Source organism: Corvus cornix, chromosome 2 (assembly GCF_000738735.6).
Source record: "Corvus cornix cornix isolate S_Up_H32 chromosome 2, ASM73873v5, whole genome shotgun sequence".
Lineage (NCBI taxonomy): Eukaryota > Metazoa > Chordata > Aves > Passeriformes > Corvidae > Corvus > Corvus cornix.
Genome location: NC_046333.1, coordinates 33,817,568 through 33,832,967, shown reverse-complemented (window position 1 = coordinate 33,832,967; position 15,400 = coordinate 33,817,568). Strand labels below are relative to the sequence as shown.

Genomic DNA, 15,400 nt, shown 5'->3' with positions numbered 1-15,400 from the left:
CCCTCCCACCGCGCCCCGGGTGCGGGCCCGCCGGTGCGCGGGGCGGCGCTGGCGCTGCGCGGGGCTGTGAGGGGCGGCCTGGGCCGTGCGGGCCATGCGGGCGGGGGCCGGGGCGGCGGCGGCGGCCGCGGGGGGCCTGGGGGCGGCGGCGGCCGCCGCGGCGAAGCTGGCGCTGGGCCCGGGCGGGGAGGCGGCCGGCGGCCCGGTAAGGAAGCAGCAGGCGGGGCTTGCTGGGCGCCCCGAGTGCCCGTGCTGCCGCCCCGCAGGCGGTGCTCGGCGCCAGGGCTTATCGCGGCGGTGGGGGGGAAGGAGTGCGCTGATTCTTCCTCCGGCGCTTCCAGGGGCTGCCCTGGATTTGCAGGGAAAGGGGGGCGGTTTCGGAGAGCGGAGCCGTGACTCACCCCTGGGGGAGCCCAGCCTTGCCGGGCTGACTGATGCGCGGTGCCGACGTAAACAGCGGGGAGAGCGCAGCGAGGCTGCCGGGCGTGAGGAGAATGAGCGTGGTACGGGAATGCCCCGAACCAAGCCCAACTCTGGGAGCCCATTTGCGGTGCTTCTACGTCAGTGTTACTTTAAAAGCAGGATGTTAGTATGACTGAGCATCAAACGCTTGTCGTTAGCCCACTGTTTTGCTGATAGCAGCGCCCTTTTATTCTATCTCTGCTCGGCCGTGACCCAGAGCAGAGAGGTGGAGCCCTTGATTTCCACTGTGCTGCTCACCTGATCCTTGGGTATTCGTTGGTGATGATCTTTATCTCGGCCGTGTTTCTCAGACTTCCGTGTGCTTGAGGTTACATGGAACTGCTGGCCCTTCACTTCAGAGGTAATGTCCTTACCTCCAGGAGTGACCTCAGGCACAGCCACGGCAGAGGTGAAGAGGGGCACGAGGTTGTGTGAGAGTGGGGAGAGGAGGAAGGCAGCGTACGTGTATCCTAAAAGTGCTTTGGGGAGATCCATTCACGTATATGTTGTTATTCACATGGGAAATGTACATTTGAATTTGAAATCCAAAAGGGAACCCACAAGGGAAACTAGATCTGAAACAAATCCAGCTTTGCACCAGGAAAAAAAAAAAAAAGAAAATTGACCTGTGTGATTATTAGAGAGGGTTAAAAAGGCAAAACTTCAATACCTGCTAATCCTGTTAATCCTTTCTGATATCTCAGAAATGGTGACAGAAAGGAGAATTTTAAAAAAAATTAAATCCTGATACTCTTTCCCTTGCCCCAGAAAACCCCAGATTGTGCTCTGCACTGACCTAATGGCAGAGCATGGAATTACTCAAAATGTTGACAGCATCTTTTCTGAGTATTTTTTCTGTGTTGACATTTATAAAAATATTGCCCGTTTGTTTAGGGGACTTTTTTGTTCTTTTTTTTTTTTTTTTTTTTTGAAGCGCTATGACAAAGTGTCATGTCATTGATGTGGAGTGTTGCCAGAAGGTTAAGGATGATGATCCTTCCCCTCTATTCAGCCCTAATGAGGCCAAACCTGGAGTTTTGGGTCCAGTTCTGAGCTCCCCACTGCAAAAAAGAGGTAGAGGTACTGGAGAGTCTAGCAAAGGTTCATAAAGATGATGAAGGGACCAGAGCATCTCATCTGTGAGGAGAGGCTGAGAGAGGTGGGACTGTTCCTCCTGGAAAAGAGAAGGTTCAGGGGGATCTTTTTGATGTGTAGAAATACCTGCAGGGAGGGCGCACAAAGGATGGAGCCAGGCTCATTCCAGTGGTGCCCAGTAACAGGACCAGAGGCAATGGGCACACACTGAAGCACAGGCGGTTCCCTCTGAACATCCAGAAACACCTTTTCACTGTGAGAGTGACCAGGCACTGGCCCAGGTTGCCCGGGGATGTGGTGGAGTCTACATCCTTGGAGATAGTCAAATACTGTCTGGACATGGACCTGGGCAATCTGCTGGAGTGACAAGGTTGGACCAGATGAACACCAGAGGCCCCTTTCAAGCTCAACCATGCTGTGATTCTGACTGTTTCTTTTTTCTGGCCATATTGGTTTCTTTCAATTTTCAGGTCCATGCTAGGTGACAGTTATTAATTGAATTAATCAGCTTAGCTGTAAAACTAGCCAAATTTTATGTAAATGCCGTGATCTTCCTAGTAGCTTAAATTGCACAGGACCTGTAGATGCATAAGTGTTTCAGTGCACGCATGTGGCAAAGGCATTTCTGCAGAGCCGCCACGAGGGGACAGAGATTCAAGGGGTTTTGTGTTGGGAGGAAGAGCTACAGAAATCCCAAAATAAGTATAATAGCAGCCATCACTTGTGCAGCGTGGAACATGGCAGCAAAAAGTGTATTGACACTTCTAAGAGCTGATGATGCAGGGTAGCAGGATACTCCACGGCAGCACAGGGATGGACTTCCTGGCTAGAAGGATGCATTGTGGTGGCCCAGCCTGAGAGCGACCTGATCAGGAAGGGTCAGTGCACTTGAACAAAAGTTCTTTGCTTTTTCCGCTCCCCTGCCAGTCTTCATCTAAAATTACTTCTGCCACTTCAGGAGTGATTCTGGATTATCTGAAATGTACACTGAAATTAATCTTTGCTTAGAAAAGCAATCAGAACAGTAATCCTTGACTCACTGGGGTGGCTCAGCTGAGCCCTTAGCAGCGGAGGAATTTATCTCCCTCCTTCCTTGTGGAGAACACGTGGGGATGTTCCTATCTCTCTGTCTGCGTACCATTGCGATGACCACTCCACTGCCCTGGGCACAGAGGAACTTGACCTTTCTCTGATAAACCTTCCTAATGGGCATGTGCCACCTGCAGCTGATTTTCCTGGCTCTGCCTTAGGAGATCAGAAGAAGCCATGGGTTCAGAGTCACTTTTGAAGGTGGCATAGTTGCTGTGATGGTGGGAGCCAGCTTTGCTTCACTACTGGTAGTCTCAGACTAGTTCAAGTCAGGCAAGACCTCTGCAGGTCTCTACTCCAACCTCTGCTTACACATGACCTTCTCCAGATAAGTTTTACGTACTTAGAAGGCTGGACAGGCCATGACCTCTGTTCCAGTGCTTCATGGTGTTTCTCGTGACAGCTGTTTCTCGTGACAGATCAAAATTTCACTTGTTCCAGACTTTACTTGTTACCTCTTGTCATATCCAAATGGACCTTGGAGAAGAGCCTGAGCTCCATCCTGCTACACCCTCAGGCTATTGGTTGAAGGCAGTAACAAGATCTCATTTTCTTAAGGGGTTTTTTTTTTACCTCAGCAGCATGGTCTCTTTCTGATCCAGAAATACACTGAATTTAGGTAAAACACAGAGAATTGGGTTCCCCTCTCACCTCTACTCCCAGGTCTGCCTACTCACTAGAAGTGTGTGGATGTACATAACTGCCTGAGGAAAGTAAAACTGCCTGGTCATGCAGGCAGAGGGTGAAACTGGGAGGCAAACCCCATCCTGTGGGGAGCCGTAACACAGCTGTTTTCTTCCTCAGAGGAGTGGTAGTAGCTGGACATGGTTGTCCCTCTTACCCATCCACACAGGGTTTACCAGGGCGTCAGTGGGAAAACAGAGTGCTTCACTGGTGGGAATCATTCTGAATCTTTAATGTTGCCCTGACCAGTTGCAAAACTTGGAGACCTTTGCCACAAGTGGGGCAAAATGAGGACACACACCTGCACCATCCCTCACAGGAGTGGGATTAGCCTCGGAGAGCTTGTGCCAGCCATCAAGCATGGATTTGCTTTGCGTTATTTTCCTTTTAACTTTGTGCTTGCTGTATCACTTGCTTCAGAAAACTGTGAGCTCCCCCACTGCTTGCAATTAGTACTTTCTTCTTCTGAGTGGGAGCAGGACACAGTTGGTGGACCCTGTTGATTTGGGCAGCTGGCAGGAGGACACAGTGCAGCCATTCCCACAAGGCAGGTGCCACCTCTGAGCTGTGCTTGTTGGTGGCTTCACACCTGCATTTCTGTCTGCTTCAAGATGGATCCCACCATGGACTGAAAGGTGACAGGCTATGAAGCTGTGATTGCTACAGGCTTAGACAAAGCTTTGCTTTCACTTGTCACTGTTTGTGAGAGTTGTGATCTGCCTGCCTGTGATCTCCCTTGGTGTCTTCACATCAACTACATGGTACCCAGGGGCTGGGGAGATGGCCTCATCTGCTTAAACTAGGAAGGGATGGGGGACACTGTGAATAGTAAAAGCTTTTTAGGTGCAACTGTGCCTTTTTTCAGACTGAGGCTGTTACACATCTGGTCAGGTTGTCTAACAAGGGAGGTCTTTCTTGAGGCCCTTGAATTCAGAGGTGATTTTGTTGCTGCTAAATGCTAGAGCAGAGACCTCTCAGTAAATCTACTCTCCAGTGAGTGTGTAAAACAAGGCATGAAGCCAGTCAGCTTTTCCTTTCTGCCCAGAGATCCTGCTCTGCTCTCCCTGCAGCAGTAAGGCAGGCCAGGTCCTGGGAGCTCGTAAGGACCAGTGCTTTGGGACCACCCGTGTCTTGGCTCAGATTCACAACAGTTGGGTTCTGGAGCACACTCAGTGCCAGCATGTGCATCTCTGGTGTTTGTCAGACTGAATTTGACCCTTTTCCATGCATCAAGTGATAAGTGAAGGGCATTTATGGGCATTGCATGTGGCACCACATTGTGAGCTGGAGAGCTTTCTGGAGATTGGCTTCTGGCATGGCAGCTGCTGCATATTATCACAGGACTTCTCAGCTTATAGTATGAGGCTGGGCTTGCAGCAGGACATGGCAGGCTCACAGTCTATCCAGGGCTGTTCCCTCGTTTCCATTTCCTTCTGTGATCTAATATATTCATCTTCATGTAATACTAGCTGTAATTCAGTTTTAAAAGCTCACACCATTGGGTTTGGCTCCAAAGTGGACATGAATTATTGAGGTTGAATGAGTGGAGGGTGAAAATACACAGTTTTCCATTTTGTCCTGCAGCTGCCAGTGCTTCTTCACCTCAGCTGTGTTGGCCTGGTGTTTGTGTGCAACGCAGTGATGTGGACAGTCTTCACAAAAGCCTTACGACTCTCCTCCTCCTCAGCTGCTGCCTCTGTGACAACAACAGCCTCCAACTTCATCTCTTCGGTGAGTAGACCCCTTCCCCAGGCACTGAAGCCTGAGGAGCACAGCAAGGTGGGAATGCCCATGCTGGTTGTAGCTCATCTCCCAGTGCAACCAGCATAGCTGGCCACAAAGGGAGAGTTACAGGAAATTGTGAAACGATAGTGTCAGGCCTCAGCTGCTCTGATAGTTGTTCACGGCACAGGTGGTGGAACTTTCCTGGGTGGTACAGGAGGAAGGGTGCTGCTGCCCAACATGATGCCTTGCAGCAGCAACACAGTTTACTGAACTTTTCTAATTACCAGTGGGAGCTGGAGCTGGGAGCTTTGCTTCATTTTGCTTTTCCTTTGCAGCACCTCACTTGTGCCAAGCCAGTCACCCTAGCTGGGTATGAAGATGCATCACCTCTAGTGACAGCAAGAGCATCTTTGACCCGCAGGTTTTTTCTGCTTGCTTCTCACTCTTGGCAGCTGTCCACCTTGCTTCTGTGCTCCTGCTGGCAGACAGCTCATGGTGGTGTCCAATAATCAAGTGTAGTTACCCAGTGGGAGATTTGGCTCCTTAGAAGTGCCAGGAAGGCAGAAAAGCACATGTGCACCTGCCACACCCTGCTTTTGGGACCACAATACGGCTGTGCTTCCAGGCTGCTGGTGGAGTTGGTCATCTCCAGCATCACCTTCAGCATTCCTGTTGGTCATCCAAGTAGGAGTTTCCTCAACCAAGTTTTTTCCAGGGCTGTCTCTCCCAGAAGTCCTCACAGCTCTGGCAACACAAGAGGCCTTGGGGAAGCTCGGCCCAGCAAAGCTTTCTGTCTCTCTTTTCCTTCAGGCTATCCTAGGAAAACTGCTCTTTGGGGAGACGTGGACGCCTCTGTGGTGGGTCGGCCTCGCCGTGACGGTCTGCGGGCTCACGCTGCTGCACACAGCTGCACCCCAGCTGGTGCAGGTCCCAGCGGAGAAGAAGGAATGATAGCTGCTGGAGGCGCCACGGTGCCATGCTGCCCCTCTCCAGCCTGTCTCATGATGCCATCCCCAGTCCCCACCAGGCTCTGAACACGTCGGCCACGGAGGTGCTAACACCTGCTCACTGCTGATCTGCTGACTTGCAAAATCACGTTGGTCACATCTTTCCTAGTGGTGGTGTGGTGGCAGTGACAGCCTCGGAGGGAGCTGGTCAACTCTGAGTCAGTATTGTGAAAATCAGGGGCAGAGGCTTATCAGCTGCTCCTCCTCTTCACACCCTGTGGCTGTGGAGCTTTCCCGGTTTGGGGAATGCTGAAAGTAAACATGGTGGCTGTGGAAGGTGCTTGTGCATCAGTATTTTTCCATAAAAGGACCTATCCCAAAATAGAAAAGCAATCAGAATTAGATGCTGAGGGCAGCTGATATTTCTGCTCTGCTGTTTCTGACTTTCTGTCTTGAAATGGCTCTATGCCTGCTGCTACCTGTAAGGCTATGGAGCCTTTCATTAATTTTTTCAGCTTCCTCTGTCAGTCACATACACCTTTTAACTTGCCATTTGTATCTGACATCTTTAATTTTCACTTACCCATTCCTGACATGTTACTCACTGTATGGTTGCTGCTCTTTCCTTTAAACCCTTACCCAGAATAGGATTTTATCACCATTCCTGCTTTGTGTAGGTCAAACTGTATTTTCAGGACAATACAACAGGCAGCATGTGAACAGTCAGCTGTTCACTAAGAGTGTCCATCTTCAACATGTCCCCCATGCCCACTCAAATTGACAATTGCTTTAATGTTTGGTAAAATGGAGTTTCTCAAGCCATGTTTTTTCTACACCTCTGGGTGATGCTTATTCCCATTCATGTTACACAATCAACCAGATCACTGGTATCCAGGTATCTGGTAAATTTTGCCTCAGTGATTACTCCCTATTCAGGTGTCAATTTGGTGAATGTGTCACAAATCATCATTTGTAAGGTATCGGCTTCATTCCCCTGCCCTTTTTTTTCTTGGAAATTCTTCAATTGGAATCCTAATTAAGAAATACAATGATGCCTATAAACATATGCATCATGCTAGTGATATCACTTGTTTGCTCTGGGCTTGCCAGGTTGTCTCTGTCATCTTGTAATGACAGAAGGTGAGTCATGGTTGTGGCATGTGCAGAAAACCTAAGGACATATGTCTGTGAGTGTCTGTATTGGAACCTGCCAGGTCTGTCATGACTGGCAGATCTGCGCTGTGTCAAGTGTGAAATAGACTTGTGGATGGAAATGCCCCTGGAGTTGTGCTCATGCCATTTTCTTCTTTGAATCAGAAAGAAGAAGAGTCATTGTCCCCCAGAAGAGGCCAAGAGCTGTTTGCTCCATTCCCTGCCATTCTAGCTCACCACATCTGGCAGCCATGTCCCAAGAGGGGCAAAGCCTTTGCCTCTCCCCTCAGTGTGCTCTCAAGTCTTCCCCTCAAAGAGGGGAGCTGCATATGTGGTGGAGGAGAGGGCAGAGTGCTCTGAGTGTCTTTCCTCCCTGCCACCATGGGTTTTTGCACCTGGGGAGCTCTCTGGGTGGCAGCAGTGGTAGAGTGGGACACATCCAGTTGCCTGGGATGCTGGGACCTGATACAGGGACCCAGCATCCCTCATAGGTCTGCAGACATGACAGCCAGGAACTATGCATGTCTAAGTACATCAGGTCTCCTTAGATCTTCATACATGATGGGAAATTAATGAAGCCTGATTTATTTGCCCTTGTTATTAACCCTCAGCCAGCTGTAAGCCATGGCTGCCTTCATGCAAACAGCAGTAGAAGGACCAGGTTCTCTGGTTAATTTGGCTGTTGCCCATCTCCTAATAAACCATTTGGAAAGCTTTTTAACCTGGAGTGTCTCAAAACTGACATTTCTTTATTACCATCATTGTACGTCAAGGTTTAGGATGTGTTAGTTCGTGTGTAGAAGGTGTGAGCAGCACTTTACTTGGTGATGCTCACTTTAAGGCGGATGAATATAATTTATTTTATTACATTTATGACAGGGCTGTAAATTCTGTCATAAATGCTTGAAGGTGGGAACGGAAGCAAGTTTTCCTCCAATTCCCATGGGAAGAAAATATTGCCAAGCAGGACTCATTTTACAGCAGAATTCCGCTCCTCTTGTGTACACAGGGTTTGGCCCATGTCTGCCAGTGGGGCCAGGGCTGCAAGAAAGGCTGCAATCACTGCATGGCAAAGCAGTGCACCTCTGGTGAACAGTTCCTGTGTGATCATCAAAATGTGGCTGAAGGTAGTAAAAAAAAAAAGGATGCTAGCATTTCCAAAATAAAAGTGTCCAAAGCTCAATGGCTGAAACTCTTTTTTTACAGATATTTTAGACACCACACACGCACACAAAAAGCAATGTGAGACTAACGAATGAGCAGTGCTTGACAAGTCAGTGGTTCAGATGTGGTGGACCTTGTAAGGTTGCTGAAGAGCATGACCAACTCCAAGACCTTAGTTTACCAGGGCAGAAGGTGGTTTACCATTATGTGGGAACTACAGCAGTGTGTTTGCATGGAGTTTTTGCTCAGTTGAGGCGAGGTGTTACTAGAGAAGAGTCTTGGGCACATGTTTCCACTCAGATTCCAGCAAAATACACTTCTGTGTGCACAACTCACAAAAGCACAGTTCTGTATCCACAGCACTGGTGGATAGGGGCAAAGCCATGGACATTGTCTACCTGGGCTTGTGCAAAGCATTAGACATTGTTCTGCACGACATCCTTGTCTCTAAATTGGAGAGACATGGATTTGATCCCAGGCACACCTACAAGTTGGGCAGAGATGTGATTTACAGCAGCCCTGTGGAAGAAGGGCTTATGGGTGGTGGCTGGCCAGAAACTCAACATGAGCCAGCACTGTGGCTGCCAGCCCAGAAAGCCAAACAAATCCTGGGCTGCATCAGAAGGAGCGTGGCCAACAGGTGGAGGGAGGTGATTCGGTCCCTCTGCTCTTGCGAGACCCCACCTGTGGTGCTGCATCCAGCTCTGGAAGAACATCCAGCACAGGAAGAACATGCAACTGTTGGAGCAAGTCCAGGAGGTCACAAAATTGATACGGCGACTTGAGCACCTCCCCTATGAAGACGGGCTGAGAAAGCTGGGGCTGTTCAGCCTGGAGAAGGTTGTGTGGAGACCTCATACCAACCTTCCAATATCTGAAGGGGGCCTACAGGGGAACCAGAGGGCTCTTCATCAGGAACTGCAGTGATAGGACAAGGAATAATGGGTACAAACTGTAAGAAGGGAAATTCAGGTTAGATAGATGGAAAGAAATCTTTACTGGAACAGGTTGCTCAGAGAAGCTGTGGATGCCCCATCCCTGGTACTATTCAAGGCCAGGTTGGATGGAGCTCTCAGCAACCTGGTCTAGTGGAAGGTGTCCCTGCTCCTGGCAGGGGTTTTGGAACTAGATGATCTTTAAGGTCCCTTTCAACACAAACTATTCCATGATTCTCTCACCTCCCAAGTGCTGGCTGTAACGAGTCTTTCCTGCACCTACCTCTCATTCTCAAACACAACACTTAGATTTTCAGCATCTTGTTCATCATCAAGCGTGGCCATACCATGTTATACTTTTAAAGAGTAGAAGAAGCCGGTGCATGGTTAACAGGAAGGCTGACAATGACACTCGGGAATATTCAAATAAGTACACTTGTATTAATGGTGGGAAGCATTAGAAAAATCTGTTGTATAAACAAGGTCCAGGAGTATTGTATTCTAAGGTAAACAGTGTCTCATATACCTTTATAAGGAACAAAGCCAGATGAAATTATAGTTTCAGTTGAACCTTAAACCATAATTTGACTGATTAGATAAGGAAATATACATAAAAACTTCTAAATGTCCCTGTTGTCATTGACAAGGAGCCTCTGAAACTTGGAAAGTTTGTACAGTGTCTCAGTCACAGCTTATATTGAAATCACTTGAAGGATGGTATGTTTGCCCAGGTGATAAGTATTTGAAGTAGATGTGATAAATAAGTTTGGTAGATTGTTCTGCTGAGTTTGGTATTTTCAAAATTTTCAAGGAATTTGATTCAGTGCCCTCTGTTGACCCTTCAGAGACCTTAAATGATCACATTGCAAGAGTGTCCCATACGCACACATAATTACAGGATCTTGCAAGCAGTGGGGTGTTTTCAAAGAAGGAAGTCCTGTGAGGCAACATGCCAGAAGAGTGGCTCTGACCTTGTCTGGTACAAAAAACCCATGAAATTAGGGATAAATGGGTACTAATCCTGACATGCTCAGAGTTCCAGGTGCTCTGCTTGCCTTCTGCAAAGAGCAGCTGCAAACCTTCATTTTGGGGATCTGAGAGGTGCAAAGGGAAGTCACACAAGATGGGCACTTATCCTTAGCAAGCATTGTGGTGCCTGCAGCTCACTTGGTCTTGGAGAAAAATCTGGGGTGAGCTCAGGTCAGTGGTAAAAGCTTTCCCAGGAGAACCAGGGCTTTGCCCCTAAAATTCAAGGGTGTGGAATGTTGTACAAGGTGACTTTCTAATGGAAAGGATCGAAGAAGACAATATTCCTGAAAATGTTTTTCTTCCTTAGGAAGGAACAAAGTACTTTAGACTGTAAGACCACACATTCTAGCTTTAGGCAGATGGTTGTTGGGCTGGGTGTTTCAGTGCCCTTTCTAAGGCAAGTCTCTTTCTAGATACCTTAACACCAAAAAAAAAGGTCAGCAACTTGCTTGTAAAATCTGAAATGGGGTCCTGGGCCATGGGCAGGGAGGAGGGGAAAGCCCTGTGGGTTGGGCAGGGGCAGCCAGTCCCAGTGGTGCTCTCAGAGTCCTGACACTGTCAATGGTTCTATCTGGAGTGTTTTTTCCAGTGCTGGAGCCCCAAGTTCAAGAGGAGTGTAGGAAACTGGTCTGGCTCAAGGATTCCAAGATGGCAGGGGCCTAGGAGGAGAGGCTGAGGGATGTGGGCTGGTTAGAGACAAGGAAGGCTCAGGCTGACCCAGTCAGCCTTGGAAAAGAGTTACAGAGGCAACGTAGAAATGGCCAGTACTAAACAAGGCAACAGGCACAGGTTCTGTCTTAGGGCTTTCAAGCTGGCCGTCAGGGGAAAAAATGTCATTAGGAGGTTAGTTGCCAGTACAGGCAGCAGAGTCTCTGCCCATGGAGGTTTTCAAGACTCAGCTAGACAAAGCCTCAAGTGACTCAATCTAGCGTTGGTGACCATCCCATCTGGGCAGACAGTTGGATTTCCTGTGACCTAGGGGCCAATTTAATGACCAATGCCATCTATAACTGGAAACTGGTTTGACCTTCTGCCTCCATGTTTAGCAGTTCCCATTAAATCCTTCTGTGTCAGAGAAAGAAGGTTCCTCCTTGAGGCACCATGCAGACCTAGGCTGCCAGAGGCTTGTACTCTAACCACAGAAACCATAATGGACACTTGCATGTGCATTTATAGCCTGAAAACAAATTTATCAAAGGAGAAGGACTCGACCATTGTGAAGTGCTTTGTGAATTTGAGCCTTTGCTGGTTGAGAGGACAGCCAGGTGGGTGCAATGTTAGCAATGGCTCCCAGGGCTGGGCAGTGCTGACCAGCTGCAGCACCCCAGCGTGGCGTGCCCAGAGGGATAAGCCTGGATCTTGTGGTACTCCATCCTGTGGCTGTCTGCAGCACCACAGTGACCCATGGCCAGTAGCACCACTTGGCATACACAGGAGGGTGTTTGCCTCGGAGCAGCCAACCAGCCATGCCATTCACTCTCCAAGGAAAAGTTTTGGTTTCTGACTGTTTAAAAACGGTATTAGTTGTTTCAATTTTTCCTTGAGGTTTAAGGAAGGGTGTCTGTGAGTGGCTGTATAAATTGCCAAGACTTCCTAAGCAGCTCCCTTCATGCCCTTGAAGTCCTGAGGGATTGCTGGTGCTGGGTTAAAGCTTGGGGAGCTCCTGGGTGGGGCTTCCCACTCCCATTTTGCTGGGGTGAGATGATGCACACCTTGCTTAGCCCTGCACAGGTTTTGCATGACACATAGGCTCCACTGCACCCTGAGGGCATAAATCCATGACACTGGAAATAAGTGAGAGGGAAGGGCTGCAAAGAGTGGTAGGGGGTGGGGCGCGGTAGATGGTGCTACCACTTTTTGTACAAGCTCAGTCTCGCTTAGCTCAGAGGTCACTACGAGCCATGGTTTCATCCTGCCTGTGAGAGCTGGGGCTAGGGCTTGGCCATGTGAGCAGTTCAGGTCCTCCCTTGGCACAAGCAGAGCATCTCTGGTTTTGCAGCAAGAGGTGAGAGTTGGACAGCTCTGCTTGGCACTGTGACCTGCAGTGTGCAATGTCTGAACAGCAGCCGCAGCTTCGATCCAAATTGCTTTCAGTAAGTGAAGGCAACACTTAGGGAGAAATGAGCAGTGCCCCAGGGACGGATGAGGCATTATAAATATCACATTTTCTGCTGCCAGTTGACTGTTTCCTCACCCAGATAGGAGGTATTTTAAGTGATTTGTTCCCTTCAGGACACGCCAGAGTTAGGCAATCACAAGCATGATTCTGCCAGGAACCAGTGTTGCATGAAAGTGCTTCCTAGAAAACCCTGGTGGGCATGGAGCGAGAGCATCGAGAGCTGCTGTGAAGGACAACAGCCTGAATGCTGTGACAAGGGGTGGGTGGGAGTATGTTGGCTTGGTTGCTTTTCAGGGCAAATAGCCGCAGATCCCTGGGCTCAGTCGGTCCCACCATACCTGGAGACTGCCACTTGACACATATATTCAGGGGTGGGACAAAACCTTTGCATCTGCTGTGCTTTTGGTCTGCTCTGGTGCAGCACAGGAGCCTCCCTGGAAACCTTGTTCTAGGAAGTTTCTCCCTTCCCACCACGTGACAATTTCAGTTGCAGTGCTGGCTGGCGGGAATGCGGCGTGGCACAATGGGACCTGTAGTCTGTAGACCGTGTACATCTCGATCTATAGAGACACACACACCCACCCACACAGACAGGTAGGAGAAGCTGCTACACCTCCCCTGCCCAGAGAAATCTTACTCGAAGACACTGGCATGCAAGTTTCTGCTTTCTCACTTAGACATTTGCAACCAAACACATATCCTGTAGGTGGGAAGGTATTCTTTCAGTATTTTCCTTGTTCGCTGGAGCTGTTTTTAATACATGGATGAACTATTTTATCCCTGATTCAATATTTGCACTGTTGATTTCCTTGCCCCTACCATTTATTTTTGCAGCCCTCTTTTGCTTTATTTTTCCTCGTACCTTTTCATATTGTTTGCTTTAGGTGTAGGCTGTGGGTATGTGTTCACAGTGCAATCAGTCAGCGTGGTCATACATGCAAGCAAGTTCATAGGTCAGTGGCAGTAGGGTGGATACAGCCCTGGAATAACTACACCCGCCGTGTTGGATCCTTTCCAAACACACACTGTAGGTTTCGGGATGGCATAGTGAGGGGGGTCCTTCTCCCCATTTCAAGTCTCTTGATGGAGTGGACAAAGGTGTGAGGATGGAGCTAGCAGGCTGGTGCCATTCAGAGTGGAAAAGAGACCATGGTGGTTTGTAATAGGGGCCGAGAAGACCCTGAGTTGCATGGAGAAAGTAAGCTGAAATAATGGAGAAAGTAACGTGTCAATTGTCTCCTCTGCCACAAGGATGGGGGGCCACAAGGGAAGCCAGTAAGCATCAAAGCCAGAGGAGCTTCCTCTTCTTGTAGTGTGTCATTTGGCTGAGGAACTCCTGCCTGCAGGAAACAGCAGAGGCTAGCTGGCTCATCAGGTTCAAAAAGTGGGCAATTATTTTTAAAATCTACTGTCTGGAAAAGTTGACATGATGGAGATCTTTCTTTGTAATTTATTGCACAAAATTCTCAAGTATTTTGCTGAGAAGCAGAAGTGCCTCATGCTGAGTTATTTTAGACTAATACATAATGTCTCAGCACTGGAGCTGAGTTTCCAGTGCAACAGTTGTACTAGAACTGAGGGTCAAGAAGTCATAGTACTGAAATTCCAAGTTCAACCGTCACACATTGTTGGTCCATATATCTAGACTGATACTGCAATTTTGCCTTTTGCACTCCAGCCAGGAAAGGGATATTAAAAAATACTTTAACATCGTATCATTTTGGCTTGCTCTTAGAGCAGCTTTCTGTTTTTTAATGGCCTAAAACCTCCATTTCCTGTGATGCCCACAGAACTTCTCTTTCAGGGCACGGAGAGTGCTACACAAGAGTGTTTTGCCTGAGTAGCCATAAGTCTGTGCTTGATATATATGTAGGTATGGTGGCTGTTTGGTCTCTGTCTTCTTCAGGAGCAGAGCCCTTGGGTGGCACTGGGTTGGGCACAGGTTGATACAGTTTTCATTCCTTCAGTAAGGAAATGCCCAAAGCCACTCACCTATATCCCTAACTTAGGTCCAAAAATCCTCTTTCAATATCCAGTGAGAAGGAAGGAGTTGGACTTCAAAGACCCTAGTGGGTCCCTTACAACTCAGGATATTCTATGATTTCATGATTCTATGAAACAGTGGAATTTCCGTAATAATTATACTGGTATCAATCACTTCTCTGGTATTTGCCTGTGAGAAACTCATTACCAGGTATCTGGGGCCAGATGACTGAAATCAGTTAAGATCTGGGCTTGGCCATCTTGCATCAACCCCTGACGTCCAAATGCCTGCCACAGGTTGGCTCATGTTGGATAGAAGAGAATCTGCCTGCTGGATACATGGGATGCCCTGTGGGCACAGGCCACTGTCATGGTCCGTGGTCGGTGTACATGAGTGAGAAATGATCAAATCAATGCTCCTTTCAGAGTAACAGCAGCACTGGCATGTCAGGATCATTGTGTGACTATGATGTGTCTTGATACCAGGACATTCCTAAAGACTGAGGTACAGCTTAATGAAAATGTGAGAACAGGACCAACATAGCGCCTCAAATCCAGCTCAAAAGAGATGGACCAGATTCTCTGCAGTTCTCCATCTGTGATTTTTTTTGTCTTTGACACCCCCAAGATTTCTTACTACTTATCATTTCCTAGGCTGTGATTCAGGAAGGACTCAACATGTACTAGGTGGTACACATGGGAGCAGTCGTGCTGTGGTCAGTGGAGGACATCTCCTTGCCATGGTGCCCCTCAGGACCCAGACAGGGACTGTGTCCCTGTGTACTGCGCCGGATGCGCTGCTCACCCTCTGACACCTCAGAGCAACTCCATGGGAAGGCTGAGAGGATGAGTTCACCTTTCCAGAGTGCCCAAAAGGAAACCTGTACTGCTTTTGATCTGTTATTTATTTTGAGTATTACTCTGACTGGACATGGAAAAACACCCCGACAAAACAAAAGGATCTTGAAGCCTCAGGTGTTTATAAAAAATGTAGCTCAGTAAATTGCTGTTACAAA

At 48.5% G+C, this 15,400-nt stretch overlaps 1 protein-coding gene across 1 annotated transcript; it reads left to right on the top strand.

Annotated features, from left to right (window-relative positions):
• The first annotated feature begins 152 nt into the window (after nucleotides 1–152).
• Nucleotides 153–8,337, top strand: TMEM42 (transmembrane protein 42). The gene is made up of 3 exons (XM_039549283.1): nucleotides 153–205; nucleotides 4,915–5,061; nucleotides 5,866–8,337. Exons 2-3 carry the CDS (start codon nucleotides 4,972–4,974, stop codon nucleotides 6,004–6,006), a joined length of 231 nt encoding a protein of 76 aa, XP_039405217.1. The 5' UTR covers nucleotides 153–205; nucleotides 4,915–4,971; the 3' UTR covers nucleotides 6,007–8,337.
• Nucleotides 8,338–15,400: the final 7,063 nt, after the last annotated feature.